Source organism: Thermobia domestica, chromosome 1 (genome assembly GCF_964235325.1).
Source record: "Thermobia domestica chromosome 1, izTheDome1.hap1.1, whole genome shotgun sequence".
NCBI classification, from domain to species: Eukaryota; Metazoa; Arthropoda; class Insecta; order Zygentoma; family Lepismatidae; genus Thermobia; species Thermobia domestica.
The window spans coordinates 118,277,614-118,299,663 of record NC_137454.1 but is presented as its reverse complement, the minus strand read 5'-3'; the positions used below and the strand labels follow the sequence as shown (position 1 = coordinate 118,299,663).

Sequence of the window (22,050 nt, the reverse complement as noted above, 5' to 3'; positions counted from 1 at the left end):
GAAATGATGATCTGGAGATCTTATGTGATGTTTAGATGTGTAGGTTTTAAGTTTGGCAATAAAGTTATGTTTAATACAAGAAAAGATAAGTAGAAGTGAGCACTATTTGTAAGGTGCAGAAGGTTTCGATGATTCAGCAGCATCGTAGTCGTAAAGGATGGCAAATCGGTGCGCTGAATGTGATTATTTCCGCATTGACTTTTACAGAATTATACAAGAATAATGAAGATAATCTATTAAATTTCTATGACAACCTGTTCCAGTTACTGTCCTAGTCTGTTCTTACCGTATAACCTAATCTAACAACAATTTTTAATGTTTTAACTGCTTTTTGTAGGTTTGAAACTGGAGGGGAACCACTAAACTTAAGACGCGTCAATTGCAGAAATTGTGCGAAAGGCTCATTCCACGTCAAATCACCCAGGCCATGTCACCCACCAATTCAGATTTTAATGAAACTTCGTGTACTTGTTAACACTACTAAGGTATTAAGACCTGTAAAATTTTTCTTCCGAAATCCTAATAGTTTGTGAGAAATACGAGACCAAAGTTTCAGAATTTCAGGCATTCCGGTCGTTCTCGAGGCCATCTAATATTTCGTAGAGCTTAATACAGAAATCCATATCTCAGTATCTAAGCAATGTATCACTTGGAAATTTCTACCCGAAGTTTATATGTCTGTAGAGCTAATGAAAGAAAACACCATCAAGATTGTTGTACATTAAGGGTGAAAAATGCACCCTTGCACTTCAAAATAGTTAATTTTTGTGTAAATCTATAATTTTACATAATGCGCATTATGGCTGTGAGGCGGACCAATTACCTTGCCGCTCTTTTCTTTTTTAAAATATTGAACCTTAAGGTATGTTCTAAGAGATTGTAAAATAAAGTTAGTGTTTTTTTTTTTTTTTTTTTTTTTTTTTTTTTTTTTTTAATGTTTCGGTTAGTAATTCTCGTTTAACTCTTCAAGGCCAACGCGCCAGCTTTTTGTGTAATCTGTAAAGTGTTATTGCCATTGATGCAAGCTAGGTATTGACACATTATTGCTCGATTCACTCACACAGGTCTCAAATAATCACTAAGTATACGTGTTATTTGTGTTGAAATGTGTGGGGGGTTCAGAGAAGCGGGATAACCAGGCTAGAAATATTCATTCTCGAAATTTTATTTTATTTTTTATTTTTGTTTGCCGAACTATTAATATAATCAAAGCGAATTTAATGTTTAATTGAATTAATTTTCCAAATCTACAGTCCATTATCTTTCAAATAAAGTAGAAGTGAAGGTTATATAACAGTCAAGGGGAAGTCAGTGCCAGATAAAAGTCCTGCCAACCAAACTTAACCTAACCGCACAAACTAAATTACAAGCTTTTAGTCATAATGCAAAGTTTTGTATGACTTGAAGAGTATACATTTATTTAATATATTTGTTGATATATGTATCTTACGTTCGTAGTTGTTAAATATACAGGGTGTCTCAAAAGTTCCCTGACATAGGGTAACTGTTATTATCATAGTTACAACAAAATGTAAGAGGAAAAACAGTTTCCAATTATGATGTTTTCAATTTAAAGTGAAGGATTTTTTAAATCGGACTAGCCATTTGGGCTGTGCACTCTTTATGCACCCAACGTTAAACGAAAATGCAACGTTGCCATTAATAGAGGGGCTGGCCATCGACACGTTAACGTAAAAGACAGTAACTTCAATCAGTTATGTTGTGGGTCCAGGTAAATTGCAATGTTGCGTTTTCATTTAACATCGGGTACATAAAGAGTGTACAGCCCAAACGGCTATTAGATTTAAAAAAATCCTTCACTTTAGATTGAAAACAACATATTTGGAGACGATTTTCCCTCTTACATTTTCTCTGATAATAACCGAGTTACCCTATGTCAGGGGACTTTTGACACATCCTGTACACAAGGACAAATGTTCGTTTCATGAGCACTTGAATAAAATACTTTCTCCATCTGAAGTTCTAAACTCACTGTTATTTTTCGAGTTATTGTGTAGCTTTCAGTATTTGAGACGAAGTGAGATTGACCGAATTTGCAACTGTGGGAGGGGAGTAAATTTCATTTCTTCATCTCAGAACTTTTAGCTGTGAATGTACATGATGCATAATAAACTATCAAATACAATGCAGGACTAGTTAGGGACTGAAAATCGTTTAGTTAACGCGAACATGCAAGTTGTGTTTTGAACTACCAAGCTGACGTGAAAAATCTTCTCTGAGCAATGCGAGTAGGAACATGTCTAATCTTGTCTGATTCTGCATTGTGGCCGTACAGTAACTTGTTCATTTTGGTTTCAGCTGTGTTTCTGTGCAGATGTTTATGTCGTGTTGAGTGCTTAAGACTGAATACTTATTGGGGTTCCTGCAAGATAGTGTTGTTCATCCTGTCAAGTGATAATTTGGCCTACAACGATGTCGCGAAGTGAATTAGAACAGTGCAGTGTAGGAAAGGAAATTAAAAGTGAATGCCACAAAAACAGCCATACACGGGTGGTCAAATTGCATTGTATTATCAGTGCATCCGAGAAAGAATTGTTATCCCAAAGGAGTGGAATCAGTTCTGATTTGTTAACTACTGTTTGTGAACATCATAAAACATATTACTTGAAGAAGTATGAACATTATCAGACAAGTTGTTTTGATCGATTTAATTGCCACAAAAAAACAACCACTAAGGCTTTGCGAAAAGTAAGTGTTGATGTTGCTAATGAAATTAATAAAAACATTGACTCTGTAAAGGCTATTCCTGGACAAAAGATATGCGGCAATTGCAGAAACAAACTTGGGATTTCCTTTGAATGCAAAGACGTGAGCGGATTTAGTGAACACGATGTATCTGTTTTAGAAGACTCTGTCGCAAAAAACGAAACTGTAGAGCATCTTAATGTTTCACTTACAGCATTAGGCAAGTCACTTCCAAAATTCCATGCTATTTCGTAACACAGCAAGCCTGCATATGCTAAAAGAAAGCTTGACTCAGCAAGTTCTGCTCTGAAAAGTAAAATACGCAAAGTTGTGGGAAAAGAGCTTATCTCTAAACAAGATTTTTGTAAAATTTCAAAAGATGTGAAACAAAAGGCTCATGATATGGATAAACTTCTTGATTCAATAAAGGCCAAACTCCAAGGTAAAATCACTAGAAGAGAAAAAGCACAACTGTTAATTTTAGTGCCCTCATCTTGGAGCAGGAAACAGATTGTCGATGAATTTAATGTGAGTGAATATGCCGTCCGGCAAGCAAGGGAAGTTCTGAAGAATAAAGAAATTTTAGCTATTCCTGAATTGAAAAAGGGAAAACAGCTGAGTGAAGATACAATTCAAATAGTAAAGAATTTCTACGTTGATGATGAATATTCCAGAATTTTACCAGGAAAAACAGTGAGTATTTAAAAAATGTACACACGGAGAAACGATTATTACTTGGGAATTTAAAAGAATTATACTCCTCATTTAAACATCAACATCCCAACATTAAAATTGGATTTTCTAAATTTTGCATGCTACGTCCTAAGTGGTGCGTATTAGCAGATTCTGCTGGGATACATTCCGTGTCCGTGTGTACAATACATCAAAACGTTATTCTCCTACTGCATGCATGTCATATAGAAGAGACATATCAAGACTTGATCCGTCATCTAGTTTGTTCTGTGTACAGTCGGGATTGCATACTGAGCCACTGTTCCGAGTGTCCCTTCAGTGAAAATCTGAGGCAGCTTCTGATTGCAAAATTCGGGGATTTTGATCCTGGGGAGGAAGTAACATATTACCAGTGGGTATCAACGGGCAGAACAGAATTGGTGAAAAGTACTGTCACACTGGATACGAATACTGACAATATTGATTTATTTCTGTCCATTTATTTCCAAAGCACAATCACATTTCTTAAAGGACAGAAAGAAAAATCTTGAGCCCGAGACAGCCGTCGTTCTGACGGATTTCAGTGAAAATTATTCTACATAATTCAAGACGAAGTTCAAGGGTATCACTGGTCTACTGATTCCTGTACCCTACACCCAGCAGTACCGTAATTGCGGGCTACTTGGACCCATACCAAAAACTCGTTTAAAGTCCCATATGCAATGCAATAATGAGAGTTCAGAGTTAGATCCGTTAGATGGGATAATAATGCAGGCGTACACACATTGAAACTAGTTCTGTGGTAGGCTACGATTGAGCAGCATTGGTGAAAAAGGTCGTTGGCGAAAAGAGTGTATTTATTGAGCGCCAAACTTTTATGTGTGGACACTATTTACAAGGAAGTGGAACCAATGCTAAGTATACACATAAGTAGTTACATATAGGTTAATGAAACTGACATGGTAAACTTTCTCATATACAATAAGATGTGTGCGTAATTGCATTATACAGTATATGAAGTGTGTACATATGACCTGGAAAACATGGATATTTTGTCCCACATCTTTTGTTATCTTTATCCCACCCCATCCTTTGTTATCTTTATCAATGAAAAATAAAGGTATGTTGTCACGTGTCACACAAGTAAGGACTTTTCATTGTTTCCTTAAGGATACCAGTACAAAATGGTACATCAATATAAAAGATTGCCTGCAGGTCGAAAATATGCTGATTTTTCATAACAGCTTGAAGAATGTTTACCAGCAATTCAGTCGGGGAAAATGTTGCGAAAAGAAAAGAAGCTTACTTCAAGATAAGTCGTTCCACCATAGAAAGAAGATTAAAGAACAGGTCAAGGCAGAATCCGGGCCATCTGAAAGTGTTCACTGAAGAAGAAGAATTAGCCTTCGCTAGTCATCTTGATAAAGTTTGTGATTTTGGATTCCTCGTTAATTAACTTGACTTCAGATTTATTGTGAAGTCCTATTTTGCCATGCATGGGAGAACTGTCATTGCTTTCTAAGACAATCTTTCCAGTCGAGATTGAGTGAAGTTATTTTAGAAAATGCACCTCCAGTCAACGACTAGATTCGCTGCTAATATAGATAGGGCTCGTGCAACTGCAGAAGAAAACGTAATCAGCTATTACAAACATTATATTTGATAGTACCTCTTAACATGTTCTCTTTGTGGTTTGCAGTAAATAAAAAGTGTTGTTCTTGGAACACCTACGTCCTACTTAGTCTCAGAGCAGATTTCAATTGTTTTCTGTAGAAAAATATGGGGGTGGGTTCAAGTAGCCCGAACGCGAGTCTTACTTGGACCCATTTTTTACAATAATCGCCTGTGCTTTGTTTTCAATATATGTAACTAAAACTGTCCTCGATATGTGCAATAAAGCCTGTAGTTCCACTTAATATGGATTATGACAATAACTTTCGAGTTTTCGTTACCATTATGAGGATTTCTCCTTAAGTGCATCATGGTCATTTTTTGCTACAAGCCATGGTAAATCCCCATGTGATGGTATTGGCGGGACAATTAAACGTCTGCTTACTAAAGAAAGTCTTAAAGATGTTCTGATTTTTTAAATACGCAAGAAAAAGTTTTTACCTTCTGTAGATCTCGCATTGAACATATAAATTTGAGCAAGCTGAAAAAACAAACTCTCATAGATACACGCAAAAAACTACAAAATCATTTTTCTGGTGCAAATACAATTCCTGGAACACGATTATATCATCAGTTCTCTCCTCTAAGCCAAACCTCGATTAGGACAAAGCGAATCAGTGCTGATCCAGATTTCAGTTTCATTTTACTGAAGAGAAGACATCTTCTCGAATGAACATCGCGGACATCATCACTAATTCGTATCTTGCATGTGTTTACGATAACTTTTTTTTTTTTTTTTTTCGTTTGCATTAGGTAAAGATGAAGAGGAAAATGATGTTGAAGTCAAGTTTATGCACCCTTTTGGACCGGCTCCATACTTTTACTGGCCTTCTGCAGTAAAAGGCGACGTGTGCCATGTTCCGATATCCAATATTATTTATTCTGTGTGCGCCCCCTTTACTAAAGGTACTGGAAGAGTATATTATTTCTCAGATAAGGAGGTTCAGTTTGTGGAGGAACAATACAGGCTGCGTTTTGCTTAAACGAAGTAGCAAGTTCCTTCGGTCTCAAATAGTGAAATCCAATCACTGTGATTTGCATATGCTGACGTAAGAAATTGATTGCATACACAAGTTCTGTATATTTCTTTGGTTACAAATTTTCAATTTAATATAGTGGAGAAGTTCAATCATTATTTTTATTTCGTGTTGATAAAAGGAAGTACGAAATTGAGTTATGTTCTGTACTTTGTACCTATTTCAAAATTACTTTTATGAAAGTAAGTTTTCCCAATCGAAAAATAATCCGGTACTCCCCCCCCCCCCCGGATTGTCATATAGCCTTCATTTCTACGTTATTTGAAAGATAATGGACTATAGATTTGGAAAATTAATTGAATTTTAACACTAAATACACTTTGATTATATTAATAGTTCGGCAAACAGATTTCTTTTTCTATAAAATTTCGAAAGTGAATGTTTCTAGCCTGATTATCCCGCTTCTCTGAACGCCCACAAACAACACGTATACTTAGTAATTACTTGAGACCTGTGTGAGTGAATCGAGCAATGATGTGTCAATATCTTGCTTGCATCAATGGCAATAATACTTTACAGATGACACGAAAAGCTGGCGCGTTGGCCTTGAAGGGTTAAACGAGAATTGCTAACCGAAGCATTCAAAAAAAAAACCACAAATTTTATTTTACAATCTCTTAGAACATACCTTAAGGTTCAATTTTAAAAAAAGAGCGGCAAGGTAATTGGTCCGACTCACAGCGATAATGCGCATTATGTAAAATTATAAATTTAAAAAAAAAAAAAAAACTATTTTGAAGTGCAAGAGTGCATTTTTCACCCTTAATGTACAGCAATCTTGATGGTATTTTCTTTCATTAGCTCTACAGACTTATATAAACTTCGGGTAGAAATTTCCAAGTGATACATTGCTTAGATACTGAGATATGAATTTTTGTATTAAGCTATACGAAATATTAGATGGCCTCGAGAACGACCTGGATGCCTGAAATTCTGAAACTTTGATCTCGTATTTCTCACAAACTATTAGGATTTCGCAAGAAAAATTTTACAGGTCTTCATACCTTAGTAGTGTTCACAAGTACACGAAGTTCCATTAAAATCTGAATCGGTGGGGGTAATAGTTAAGAACAGCTACTTCTCATCTCCCGTGCACGAGGATACATCTTACTGTTGCACTACCTAAACACCCTAAGTACAAGGGCAAGAACTCAGTCTATTACCTACTTTTTAACATCCTAGATAGTCAATGAATAATTCCTGAAAGTATGGCGTTTCTTGTCCTTCCCTAAATGGGAAGTACGGCTCCTTAACTATAACCGCTGGCTCGTGTTTTATGACTAGGTTTTATGCCATATGTCCACACTGTATTTCTAACAATAATCCCTACCAAGTACGCCAGAGTCACTACATAGTGATTTGTGGAAGGAACAAAATGAACCTTATATATATATATACACACAATTTTCGTGTATTCGGCGATACAGCACTAATGCCATCGTAGGTGAAGGTGTTAAACGAGAAGTCACTGAAATTATAACATTAATATAGAACACAACATAAGTGAGTTTATATAATCTAGAATCTAATAAACAGAAACATATTATTATATTCTAATTTAAACAAGTAAATTAATGCAATTTCACGCTCATAGTCAAAAAATATTACTCCATTATCTTTAAATTGCACCATTCCTCTATTAAATTACTGCGCTTTATTATCATTCTATTGGAATAGAATGAATTTGGTTTAATTCACTGTTTAAACATTCTATTAATCATATATCTCAAACGACGAAATTCTATCTGTACACATCGAAACAGGTCCGTATCAAATAGAAACTTGTACTGCATGTCGAAGGTTTCAAATAATAATAATAGATAATGACCTATCTAGTATCTACTTGAGAGTAGTACAGTACTCATGATAAATATTAATGCAACTGGATAGATTATTCAGATCTAAATTATCAGTAATATATGTCCTCTGAGTTCAGTAAGTTTAAAGAATACTTTCACATTTACCTGAGTTAACCCTTGTAACATTCTCCGACGAAATATCTACAGTGCTATTGCTGGTTCTATTGATACCTATGCATCCTCCCATTCTGTACAATTCACAACTTTCGGCATCTCAGCTAAACTAGCCGTAAGATCCATTTTATGAAAAGAAACACCTCATCTGCATTGACAAAATTTGGCAGATACTAGAGACAATCGGACTAAACCCGACTTTACAACATTTTTCAAAGACCTTTACGAAATATTCAGGAGGATGAGAAACAGTAAATGAAGTTCTACCATTTGTAGGTTCCAGAAACAAAAAGATAGAAAAACCACTGTTTTGCCTCTTCTTCCACTGCTACCCAATTGGTTTGCCTGTCCGAATGAGAAGTATAAAATGGAGAAACCATGTAGCATCGATATCATATGCTGATTTTGCGGCGTGATGTAAATGACGCAAATTTTGTTTTTTTTTGGAATTAAATCTATTCCAACATATTTTTTCATAGACTATCTACAAAAGTTAACGCAACGCAAATTTAGCAATTTACTTTGCGTTTATGCTCATAGCAGTTTTGACTTAAGATGACTTTTGCATTTTTTTGCGTTTTGTTGCTAAGCGGTGTACAGATTTTTGCCAAGACGCGTACGGAATGACTTCCTTATATTTTGTGTTGCAATCTGATCAATTTCAAGAAGACTGTTTTAGAATAAGAGCATCAGTGTGACATCGAAGCAACATACTACATATTTTCTTTATATTGCGTATTGAAATTCAACGTACTTCTTATTTTTATTCTTAGTCCTCCCCGCTGGTGTAGCCCTTTTACAATCTTGGCTTTTTGAGGTAAACTTTAGACTTTCAGTGAAGCAGGTACTGAACCTGTAAAATTGGGGAAAACCGGAAACTTTTCCAAAAAAAACTTTTTCCGAAAAACTTGCTAGAGGTATGGTCATTGAAAGGGAATACGATAGTAGAGAGATATTCCTCACTCTTGACTTTTTAAATTACAATGTGTTGGGAAGTAGCGACCTCTCATATAGCCTCACTGTTGAAAAGGACGTTAAACTAAAAAGTAATGGCCCTTTTCATGGCCATGTTGATATTTGTAAGACTATAGCCATTCTCTTATAGTGTCAAACGAAGATGATTGAATTCCTCTTGTAAATTTTCCTGGTCACTTGCGGAGACTGGCATGTGGGTCAAGGTGTTTTGCACTGTAAGACGTTGTGACTTGTGACTGCAACTGCTTGCATTGAGATAAAGATCCCGCTCCCTATATACACTGTGTTCTAATGTTCCGTCAAGTTTACGGCGAACAAGAGTATCAAGAAAGAAAAGGCATCAATTCCACTCCAATTTCATGGTGAATTTGATTTGAAGGTGATGACTATTGAGAAATTTCAGAAAATTCTGTAGTGTTTTAGGTCCATGTGGCCAGATAGCAAAATTATCATCAACATATCTAAAGAAACAGGACAACTTAAGAACCACCCCATCGACAGCTTCATGTTCAAAACACTCCATGTAGAAGTTGTGAATGGCAGGAGAGGGAGGAGACTCCATGGTTACTCCATTAGTTTGTTCAAGTAATATTCATAATGTAAAAAGTACGTGGAGGTTAGTGTATGTTGAAAGAAATCGGTTAATACCGCTCTGAAGAGATTTCGTATCAGGTTCATCGTATCCTTGACAGGAACTCTTGTAAATAGGAAAAACTACGTCGAAACTGGTCAGAAGAACGATTGGATTCACTTTCAGGTTCTTCAGGATCTTAACAAAATCAGAGGATTTCTTAATGTGATGTTAACAGTTTCTAACCAACGGACTTAAAGTTGACGTGAGGTACTTTGCGAAACGATACGTTGGACGCTATACGGCGCTGACAATAGGACTCAAAGGACACACTATTTTTGTGAACTTTTGGTAAACCATAGAAACAAGGTTGTTGACTTCCATAAGCGGAGAGGATCTTGCGCTGAACATCAGTAATTCAAGCAACAGGTTGGTTTTCTTTCCAACGGTTCATGTAGGGTCAGTAGTAGTAATGGGGACACTCTGCCTAACTTTGGACTTTGACCCCGACCTTTGTGACGTCATAGGTCAAAGGTCAATGACCTTGGCACGGGGTCAATGACCTAGGGGTACCTAGGATCACCCCCTCTAAATTTTGGGAGGGGTACCTTGGCCCACCCCCTAAATTTTGGCAGGGGTACATAGGACCACCCCCCTTAAATTTTGGAAATTGCCAAATCTAAAAATTGGGTGTGGTAGCCTAGGACCACAGTATGTACCTCTATCAGTATTGGGTGTCTATGTCGTTCCCTTTTATGAGTAAAAAATTGCCAAAAAGTCAAATTTCGGGGGTTTTTGACCTAATTTATCCCCTTGGATGAGGTGTTATTACCCTATATGGTTATATGGGCGTATACAGGGGTCCATTCCCTTTCATAAGACATGGGTATATTAATGCACCCCTTGAAAAATTTGGGAGGGGTACCTTGGCCCACCCCTTAAATTTTGGAAATTGCCAAATCTAAAAATTTGGTATGGTAGCCTAGGACCATAGTATGTACCTCTATTAGTATTGGGTGTCTATGTCGTTCCCTTTTATGGGTAAAAAATTGCCAAAAATTCAAATTTCGGGGTTTTTTGACCTAATTTATCCCCTTTGATGAGGTGTTATTACCTTATATAGTTATATGGACGTATACAGGGGTCCATTACCTTTCATAAGACATGGGTATATTAATGCACCCCGGGAGGGATACCTTGGCCCACCCCTTAAATTTTGGAAATTGCCCAATTTAAACCTTTGGTATTATAGTACAGGTCCTCAATATGTATCATGATAAATTTGGATGGTCTACATCGTTCCCTTTTAGGGGTACAAAAATTGCCAAAATATAAACGTAAGTAATACGTTGTACCACGTGTTTGTTTTTTTTTTGTCCATTTTATCCCCTTTGATGAGATCCTATGATTACAAGGGGTCCATATCCTATCATAAGACATGGGTATATTGTTGCACCCTTCTTAAATTTTGGCAATGGGGGTCCACTGAAATTGTCCAATTTAAGCATAGTACAGGACTTCAATATGTTTCGGTGATCCTATTGCCAAATTTTTAAGTACAACCACGTGTTTGGTTATTGACTCAATGTATCCTATTTGATAAAGTTATAAGGTATGGACGGTATCTCCTTTCAATTTGGTATAACCCCTCGGGTGTAGTACGGTCACGTGATCAATGATTTGGTTTTGATGCGCGACGAGGTCCCTGGTCAATGTTCTCTAGGAATTAGGTGGAAACTTTGTCCAGGGTTCTCGTCTTATATTGCACTGTTCTTTAGGAGAATCTGATAACGTTGTATATGGAATGGACAATAAAAACACATAAATAAGTATAAATTGTATTTTATTCATTTTTCTGGTTTCTTCTTTTTCTTTCTTATTGACAATGTTTGTATATTGAGCTGGGTTTCTTTATTAGACCGCCTCCTCTTCTTGATTGTAATGATTTGTTTCCATGTTTTGCAGCATAGCACCCGTTTGCAAAGCTTCGTATTGTGAATTCTGTAAAAAAGAACGAGGAAAAAGATGATTAGTATAGAAATAGATGATGATTAAACAATACATTTGCAATGATAAATATGATAAAATTACCTGGAAGGTATATTGCAGCAGTCTACGATCATTAACCGTGGGTACTGTTGTGAACAAGTATTGAATTTCACGCAGAGATTTTCCTTGGGCTTTACAGCACAAATAAAAATAAGCATAATAGCCACATACGGATGAACCAAGACTTTGCATTTGGCTATTATTATATTTATAGTACATACAATGAAGTTTTAAGAATGCAACATGTTGTGGTACATAAGGAGGAAGGCCATAGCTGTCAAAATATTCTCCAACACCGCGATGATCAATATAAATTGCAATCCAATGACTTCCTAGTTTTGTGGATGGATCTGTATTTACAATCATTGCAGGTCAAAGGTCAATGACCTTGGCCCGGGGTCAATGACCTAGGGGTACCTAGGACCACCCCCTCTAAATTTTGGCAGGGGTACCTTGGCCCACCCCCTAAATTTTGGCAGGGGTACATAGGACCACCCCCCTTAAATTTTGGAAATTGCCAAATCTAAAAATTGGGTGTGGTAGCCTAGGACCACAGTATGTACCTCTATCCGTATTGGGGGTCTATGTCGTTCCCTTTTATGGGTAAAAAATTGCCAAAAAGTCAAATTTCGGGGTTTTTTGACCTAATTTATCCCCTTGGATGAGGTGTTATTACCTTATATAGTTATATGGACGTATACAGGGGTCCATTCCCTTTCATAAGACATGGGTATATTAATGCACCCCTTGAAAAATTTGGGAGGGGTACCTTGGCCCACCCCTTAAATTTTGGAAATTGCCAAATCTAAAAATTTGGTATGGTAGCCTAGGACCATAGTATGTACCTCTATTAGTATTGGGTGTCTATGTCGTTCCCTTTTATGGGTAAAAAATTGCCAAAAATTCAAATTTCGGGGTTTTTTGACCTAATTTATCCCCTTTGATGAGGTGTTATTACCTTATATAGTTATATGGACGAATACAGGGGTCCATTACCTTTCATAAGACATGGGTATATTAATGCACCCCTTGAAAAATTTGGGAGGGGTACCTTGGCCCACCCCTTAAATTTTGGAAATTGACCAATTTAAACATTGGGTATAATAGTATAGGACCCTAATATGTATTATGATAAATTTGGGTGGTCTACCTCATTCCCTTTTAGGGGTACAAAATTGCCAAAACTATAAACGTAAGCAATACGTTGTACCACGTGTTTGGTTTTCGACCTAATTTATCTCCTTGGATGAGGTCCTATTACCTTATATGATTATATGGTCATGTATAGGGGTCCATTACCTATCATAAGACATAGGTACATTTGTGCACCCCTTTAAATTTTTGGGAGGGGTACCTTGGCCCACCCCTTTAATTTTGGAAATTGCCCAATTTAAACATTTGGTATTATAGTATAGGACACTAATATAGATCACTATAAATTTGGGTGGTCCACCTCGTTCCCTTTTAGGGGTACAAAATTGCCAAAATTTTAGTACAACCACGTGTTTGGTATTTGGTACATTTTATCCCCCTTTGATGAGGTTCTATTACCTTATATGGTTATATGGTCATGTATAGGGGTTCATTATCTATCATAAGACATAGGTACATTGGTGCACCCCGGGAGGGGTACCTTGGCCCACCCCTTAAATTTTGGAAATTGCCCAATTTAAACCTTTGGTATTATAGTACAGGTCCTCAATATGTATCATGATAAATTTGGATGGTCTACATCGTTCCCTTTTAGGGGTACAAAAATTGCCAAAATATAAACGTAAGTAATACGTTGTACCACGTGTTTTTTTTTGTCCATTTTATCCCCTTTGATGAGATCCTATGATTACAAGGGGTCCATATCCTATCATAAGACATGGGTATATTGTTGCACCCTTCTTAAATTTTGGCAATGGGGGTCCACTGAAATTGTCCAATTTAAGCATAGTACAGGACCTCAATATGTTTCGGTGGTCCTATTTTCAAATTTTTAAGTACAACCACGTGTTCGGTTACTGACTCAATTTATCCTATTTGATAAAGTTATAAGGTATGGACGGTATCTCCTTTCAATTTGGTAGTACCCTTCGGGTGTAGTACGGTCACGTGATCAATGATTTGGTTTTGATGCGAGGTCCCTGGTCAATGTTCTCTAGGAATTAGGTGGAAACTTTGATAGGAAAGATTCATGGCATTTATTTTTTTTTTGCAACTTTCAAACTAAAAAAAAATCAAACCAAAGTTTTTCAAAACAAAAATTTGAAACGAAAAATTTTCAAAAATTTTCAAACAAAAAAATTTCAAACAAAGTTTTCAAACAAAAATTTTGAAACGAAAAAATTTCAACCAAAAAATTTTGAAACGAAAATTTTTTTTTTCAAACTAAAGAATTTTGAAAACAAAAAAAAGTTTGAAGCAATATTTTTTTTGAAACGAAAAATTTTTCAAACTAAAAATTTGAAACAAAATTTTGAAAACAAAAATTTTCAAAACAAAAAATTTCCAACAAAATTTTCAAACAAAAATTTTGAAACAAAAATTTTTTAAACAAAATTTCGAAACAAACATTTTTAACAAAATTTCAAACGAAAAAATTCCAAACTAAAAAATTCACGTTTCACGGTTAACCGTCAAACTTTATCCGGTTTTTAACTATTCGATTAACAAATAAACGGTTTTCAACTATTCGATTAACAAATAAACGGTTTTCAACTATTCAATAAACAGATGAACGGATTTTTCTTTTTCACACCAGTGAGTGTAAGAATTGTTGTACTCGCTTTAAATACGCATCATTTTTGAAACAAGGTGTTAGTGTTCATCATGGATACACAGTGGAAACATCCATTTACCTGTATTCTCGCAGGGCCTAGTGGGTGTGGAAAAACGTATTTTGTGAAGCGATTACTGTCACATCTCCCAACCATGATCAATGCAAAATTTCGTAAGATATACTGGTATTATGCTGAATGGCAAGACGTGTATGCAACAATGCCGGTTCCAGTAGAATTTCACGAAGGACTTCCACGAATGAAAGATTTTCAGCCTCAAGATGGACCACATTTGATTATTATTGATGACCATATGCGAGAAGTGAATAGTGATATTGTTGATATGTTCACAAAAGGATCACATCATCGAAATATTAGTGTGATTTTTATAACACAAAATGTATTTCATCAAAGTAAAGCAAATAGAAATATGAGTTTAAATTGTTCGTATTTGGTGTTGTTTAAAAATCCACGTGACAAGTCACAAATCAAGCATATGAGTTATCAAATCATGCCTGAGCATCCACTGTTTCTACAAGAAAGTTATGCAGACGCAACAAGAAATCCACATGGCTATTTACTGATGGATCTTAAACAAGATACACCCGATGAAATGCGATTTCGTACAAATATTTTCCCCGACGATTTGCATCATTATGTTTACGTACCAACAAAACATGTTTAAATTATTGTGCATGTGAAAAAAATGACTTAGTCTGTCACGATGTCTCCTACAGTGAAACACGCTGATCTGCTACGTGCTCTGCACAAAGCTAAACCAAGATTGCGTAAAGCTATTATTGCCAATGCAGACGCTTCATTAATTCATAGTATTTGTGAATGTTGTTATAATGTCTTAAAAGGCAATGTTCCACTGACAAGTGCGCAGAAGTCAAGATTAAAGCGTTACAAGAACACGCTCCGCTATCTCGTAGACAATACAAAATCATTGGATAAAAAGAAGAAACATTTAGCCGTACAACAAGGAGGATTTTTACCTGCATTACTTGCACCTATTGTAGGAAGTGTGTTATCCAGTATTTTGTTTAAACAATAAACATCATGGAACATAGCAAGAAGATGGTTTTAGTGCCACCAGAAATGCTTCAACGAATGCATGCATCATCATCCCGTGTGAGTGAAAATCGAGAATCTAATCTCGATCGTGAAATGCAATCCATATTGAATACATCGTATCCAAGTGATGAAGAAAAATGGAATCAGTACAATAGAATATTACAGAAATGTCTTTATGTGATACGTAAACAAGAAGAACCAATACCACTTACAATTACATCAATGAAACCTGATGGTGACGTCCCGAATGTTGACGATAGCACGAAACAAGAAATTTTAGCCGCAATACCACAAATGTATCGTAAGAAAGCCGAACTACTATTCCGTCGTTTAAAACAAGATGACGCAATTACGTGGGATTATAAAGGAACAGTGTACATCAACGATAATAAACTACATGGATCCAATATTGTAGATTTAATGTGTGATGTGACTCGACCGAGGAAACATTCTAATCCTCAAGGCTGGGAATTGTTTTGCAACTACCTTGCATCGTCAAACACACCTCAAGAATTGATTGGTAATCCACGAAGATTAAACTATATTGTCAAGCATAATAGTACATCAGCATCTGAAGGATCTGCACCACCAAAACCGGCACCTGAATTATTTTCTTCCGGAGAAGAAGAAGAAGAAGATGATGATGTTTTAGAAGTCCGACCAAAAAGAAAACGTATCGTTCCACAATGGTCAACGTACAAACCATGAACAAAAAGTTGAAATCCATTTATTACAATCCAGCACATCCTGCATCATTTTCTCCTGCAAAGAAATTATGGCAAGCCACAGGAAAATCTATACCTCTAGCCAAAATAAAACTTTGGTTAAACAAACAACCTACCTACACGTTACATCGTCCTGTACGTCGTCGTTTCCGTAGAGATTTTTATCTTGTCAACAATATTGATGATCAATGGGAATGTGATTTAAATGATTTACAATCACTTCAAAACTATAATGACAATTACCGCTATATTCTTACAGTGATTGATGTGTTTAGTCGGTACGGGTGGGCTGTACCACTAAAATCAAAAAGTGCCAAGGATATAGTGAATGCATTTGAAATGATTTTCCAGGACAGGAAACCAATTGTACTACGAAGTGATCAAGGAACTGAATTTACCAACAAGACAGTACAAAAGTTTCTCAGGAAACACAACGTGCAACATGTTACAACAACGGATCCAGATATTAAAGCCAGCATCGCAGAAAGATTTAATCAGACATTGAAACATCGTATGTGGAAATACTTTACCAAATATCAAACATACAATTACATCAAAGTATTGCCTTTACTTGTAAAAGCATACAATGAAAGTCGCCATTCCAGTATTAAAATGGCACCTGCAAAGTAGTATTGGGGGCACTCTGCCTAACTTTTGATTATCCTCAATGAGGGGCCCCAAGGCCAGGGGTCAATGACCTAGGGGTACTTAGGACCACCCCCTCTAAATTTTGGCAGGGGTACCATGGCCCACCCCCTAAATTTTGGCAGGGGTACATAGGACCACCCCCTTAAATTTTGGAAATTGCCAAATCTAAAAATTGGGTGTGGTAGCCTAGGACCACAGTATGTACCTCTATCAGTATTGGGTGTCTATGTCGTTCCCTTTCATGGGTAAAAAATTGCCAAAAATTCAAATTTCGGAGGTTTTTGACCTAATTTATCCCCTTTGATGAGGTGTTAATACCTTATATAGTTATATAGGCGTATACAGGGGTTAATTCCCTTTCATAACATATGGGTATATTAATACACCCCTTGAAAAATTTGGGAAGGGTACCTTGGCCCACCCCTTAAATTTTGGAAATGGACCAATTTAAACATTGGGTATTATAGTATAGAACCCTAATATGTATTATAATAAATTTGGGTGGTCCACCTCGTTCCCTTTTAGGGGTACAAAATTGCCAAAATATAAACGTAAGCAATACGTTGTACCACGTGTTTGGTTTTTGGTCCATTTTATACCCCTTTGATGAGGTCCTATTACCTTATATAGTTATATGGCACGTATAGGGGTCCATTACCTATCATAAGACATGGGTACATTGGTGCACTCCGGGAGGGGTACCTTGGCCCACCCCTTAAATTTTAGAAATTGCCCAATTTAAACATTTGGTATTATAGTACTGGACCTCAATATGTATCATGATAAATTTGGATGGTCCACCTCGTTCCCTTTTAGGGGTACAAAATTGCCAAAAATATAAATGTAAGAAATATATTGTACCACGTGTTTGGTTTTTTGGTCCATTTTTATCCCCTTGGATGAGATCCTATTACCTTATATGATTACAGGGATCTATTTCCTATCATAAGACATGGGTATATTGTTGCACGCTTCTTAAAATTTGGCAAGGGGTACACTGAAATTGTCCAATTTAAGCATAGTACAGGACTTCAATAAGTTTCGGTGGTCCTATTGCCAAATTTTTTTAGTACAACCACGTGTTTGGTTATTGATTCAATGTATCCTATTTGATAAGGTATGGACGGGTATCCCCTTTCAATTTGGTATAACCCCTCGGGTGTAGTACGGTCACATGATCGATGATTTGGTTTTGATGCGCGACGAGGTCCCTGGTCAATGTTCTCTAGGAATTAGGTGGAAACTTTGATAGGAAAGATTCATGGCATTTAAATTTTTTTTTCAACTTTCAAACTAAAAAAAAATCAAACCAAAGTTTTTCAAAACAAAAATTGAAACGAAAACTTTTAAACGAAAATCTTGAAACTAAAAAATTTTCAAAACAAAAATTTGAAACGAAAAATTTTCAAAAATTTTCAAACAAAAAAAATTCAAACAGTTTTCAAAAAAAATATTGCTTCAAACTTTTTTTGTTTTCAAAATTCTTTAGTTTGAAGCAAAATTTTTGTTTGAAAACTTTGTTTGAAATTTTTTTGAAAATTTTTGAAAATTTTTCGTTTCAAATTTTTGTTTTGAAAATTTTTTAGTTTCAAGATTTTCGTTTAAAAGTTTTCGTTTCAATTTTTGTTTTGAAAAACTTTGGTTTGATTTTTTTTTAGTTTGAAAGTTGAAAAAAAATTTAAATGCCATGAATCTTTCCTATCAAAGTTTCCACCTAATTCCTAGAGAACATTGACCAGGGACCTCGTCGCGCATCAAAACCAAATCATCGATCACGTGACCGTACTACACCCGAGGGGTTATACCAAATTGAAAGGGGATACCCGTCCATACCTTATCAAATAGGATACATTGAATCAATAACCAAACACGTGGTTGTACTAAAAAAATTTGGCAATAGGACCACCGAAACATATTGAAGTCCTGTACTATGCTTAAATTGGACAATTTCAGTGTACCCCTTGCCAAATTTTAAGAAGCGTGCAACAATATACCCATGTCTTATGATAGGAAATAGATCCCTGTAATCATATAAGGTAATAGAATCTCATCCAAGGGGATAAAAATGGACCAAAAAACCAAACACGTGGTACAACATATTTCTTACATTTATATTTTTGGCAATTTTGTACCCCTAAAAGGGAACGAGGTGGACCATCCAAATTTATCATGATACATATTGAGGTCCAGTACTATAATACCAAATGTTTAAATTGGGCAATTTCTAAAATTTAAGGGGTGGGCCAAGGTACCCCTCCCGGAGTGCACCAATGTACCCATGTCTTATGATAGGTAATGGACCCCTATACGTGCCATATAACTATATAAGGTAATAGGACCTCATCAAAGGGGTATAAAATGGACCAAAAACCAAACACGTGGTACAACGTATTGCTTACGTTTATATTTTGGCAATTTTGTACCCCTAAAAGGGAACGAGGTGGACCACCCAAATTTATTATAATACATATTAGGGTCCTATACTATAATACCCAATGTTTAAATTGGTCCATTTCCAAAATTTAAGGGGTGGGCCAAGGTACCTTTCCCAAATTTTTCAAGGGGTGCATTAATATACCCATATGTTATGAAAGGGAATTAACCCCTGTATACGCCTATATAACTATATAAGGTATTAACACCTCATCAAAGGGGATAAATTAGGTCAAAAACCTCCGAAATTTGAATTTTTGGCAATTTTTTACCCATGAAAGGGAACGACATAGACACCCAATACTGATAGAGGTACATACTGTTGTCCTAGGCTACCACACCCAATTTTTAGATTTGGCAATTTCCAAAATTTAAGGGGGGTGGTCCTATGTACCCCTGCCAAAATTTAGGGGGTGGGCCATGGTACCCCTGCCAAAATTTAGAGGGGGTGGTCCTAAGTACCCCTAGGTCATTGACCCCTGGCCTTGGGGCCCCTCATTGAGGATAATCAAAAGTTAGGCAGAGTGCCCCCAATACTACTGGGTCCTTCTGGAGGCAGTTGAATTAAATAACAAATAATACAGCTATATTTTATATTCAAAAGTATAGGGTTACTGGTGTGAAGCCATTACAAGTATTACAGAAACACGTATTACAGCGAAAGCGCACATTAAAGAGCTTTAAATGCAACATATAAAGGCAAACCTAACCTTCTGTTAATCTAACCAATCGTACTTTTCTATTTGATTAGTAAAAATTATGCTATTAGACAGCCATCTGGTATTCCACTATACTTGCTTATACATGGTCCCTCAATAAGTACCCCGTGCTGCCACACGGCTCCATCTCTTCACCCCGTTTTGACTCGGTTAGTTAACATTCGTGACTTTAAGTGGATACCTTGCACAGATTGATTAATGTTTTGGTACTATTTTTATGGTATATGTCCGGGCGGTATATTTATACGAAAATCATGGAAGAATTCTAATTTTTCAACAATTATTTCTTTCGGTTCCTTTGAACTTCATCTATGATAAGTGGGGTATTGTCATTTTGTCTAGTGCTACATTTTGTTGTACAGTAAGAGGAAAAATAGTAAAGGATTTGTAACTTTTCAATAATTATTTCAAGTGATGTACTTGACCTAAATATTATTATTATTATTATTATTATTATTATTATTATTATTATTATTATTATTATTATTATTATTATTATTATTATTATTATTATTATTATTATTACATACGGTATACGGTAATTCTATCTGAAACATGGTATTGTTTAGGGCCCTAAATCATTCTTATGCTGTGATAATTTCCAACCCTGCGTAAATAATACCTTATTACGTAAACACATTCCATTTTATGCATGCCCGTATTTATATATTGTGCGCCCCAGCGCTCTAAATAATTTGCCGTCCTCGAAAACCACCAATGTTAGAGTTGAATTCATAGTTTTTGAGGTCTTTGAGATGATTAGTGAAAGTTTTAATCCAATCCATTACCCAGAGAGAGGGCGAGATTTTAAAAGTAATCGAAAACAACAGGTATTAGTGTTGAATTCATAGTGTTCGAGGTCGCTGAGTTCAACAGCATCAGTTTTGGAAACAGGGTGGGAGAGGATGACTTTTAAAAATAATTAGATAAGCTAGCTAATTAGCAACTACTGTAATTAGAGCGAATGAAAAACATTAACATAATTTGTCGCGCTTGCGCAGGTCTCTGCGGGTTGCTAGTTTTAAATATTACTTTGTTTTGAACATTTATAAAAACTTTTGTGGATTGCGGTAGCTCAGTGGTAGAGCTTTTACTTCTGGGGCATGGGGTCCTTGGTCCGATCCCAGCTCGTTCCAAGTGAGCTTTCGAGTGGACAAACACAGTGTGTGTTGTTTTCTCGGGGTTCTCCCGCTTCCTCCCACTTTCTTCATTCATCCTCATTATCATAGTTTCCTTTTAGCCTCACCGGCAGAATCATGGGACGGAAAACATAAAGACTTCACTTCATTTCATTTTTAAAAAGTCTAAAATTTTGCCACTCCCTATATTCTGCTGCCCTGTGCTCGAGCATAGAATAGCACTTACCTAAATACGAGCCTGCCTTGTGCAGTTATTTCGATGTATGATTAGCGTCATACTAAAGTAATTGCTACTGCAGGAAACATGTTAGTCGGACTCTTTAGTCAGGTATTAATCACGGGTCAGAACGTTCGGGATAAACAGCTCCCAGTCCTTTAACATATGTTTTCTGCAGTAGCCAGGCCTTGAGTATGACGCTAATCATACTTCAAAACGACTCTGCATAAGGTAGATTATGTTTCATATGCAGGATCATTCTGACTCTGATTAGTGGCATACTAAAGACAGTGGTGCCCACCCCCCTCATGTCCGTGACGCACCCCCCCTCAATTGTCTACCCGTAGGTGTTCTTCCATGAAAAGAAAATCTTTTCGATTAATTTTTACACACCCTCAAACATATTTATATAGATTTTTAACCCCCCCAAATATTTTAATGACGCAGTTTGCGTCATAGCCCCCCTTTGTGGGCACCCCTGCTAAAGAGTTCGACTAACATATGTTTCCTGCAATAGTGAGCCTTTTAGTATGATACTAATCATAAGTCAAAATGACTGCATAAGGCCCATTGAGATAGTGTAAGGAATTTTTCTGTAGAAAAGATAATTTCTGATGCTAGAATATGGAAATTGAGTGTGACTCCGAAGAGAACCTGAACAATCTGGCAGTAC

At 36.2% G+C, this 22,050-nt stretch overlaps 1 protein-coding gene across 1 annotated transcript in view; it reads right to left on the bottom strand.

The window, feature by feature from the left end:
• The window catches only part of LOC145688340 (ubiquitin domain-containing protein 2), an 87,854-nt gene extending 79,517 nt beyond the window's left edge, over nucleotides 1-8,337 (bottom strand). The window contains exon 1 of the mRNA XM_081762468.1: nucleotides 8,051-8,337. Within this exon, the coding sequence (XP_081618594.1) occupies nucleotides 8,051-8,132 (82 nt within the window). The 5' untranslated portion in view covers nucleotides 8,133-8,337. The remainder of the gene's footprint in view (nucleotides 1-8,050) is intronic.
• Nucleotides 8,338-22,050: the final 13,713 nt, after the last annotated feature.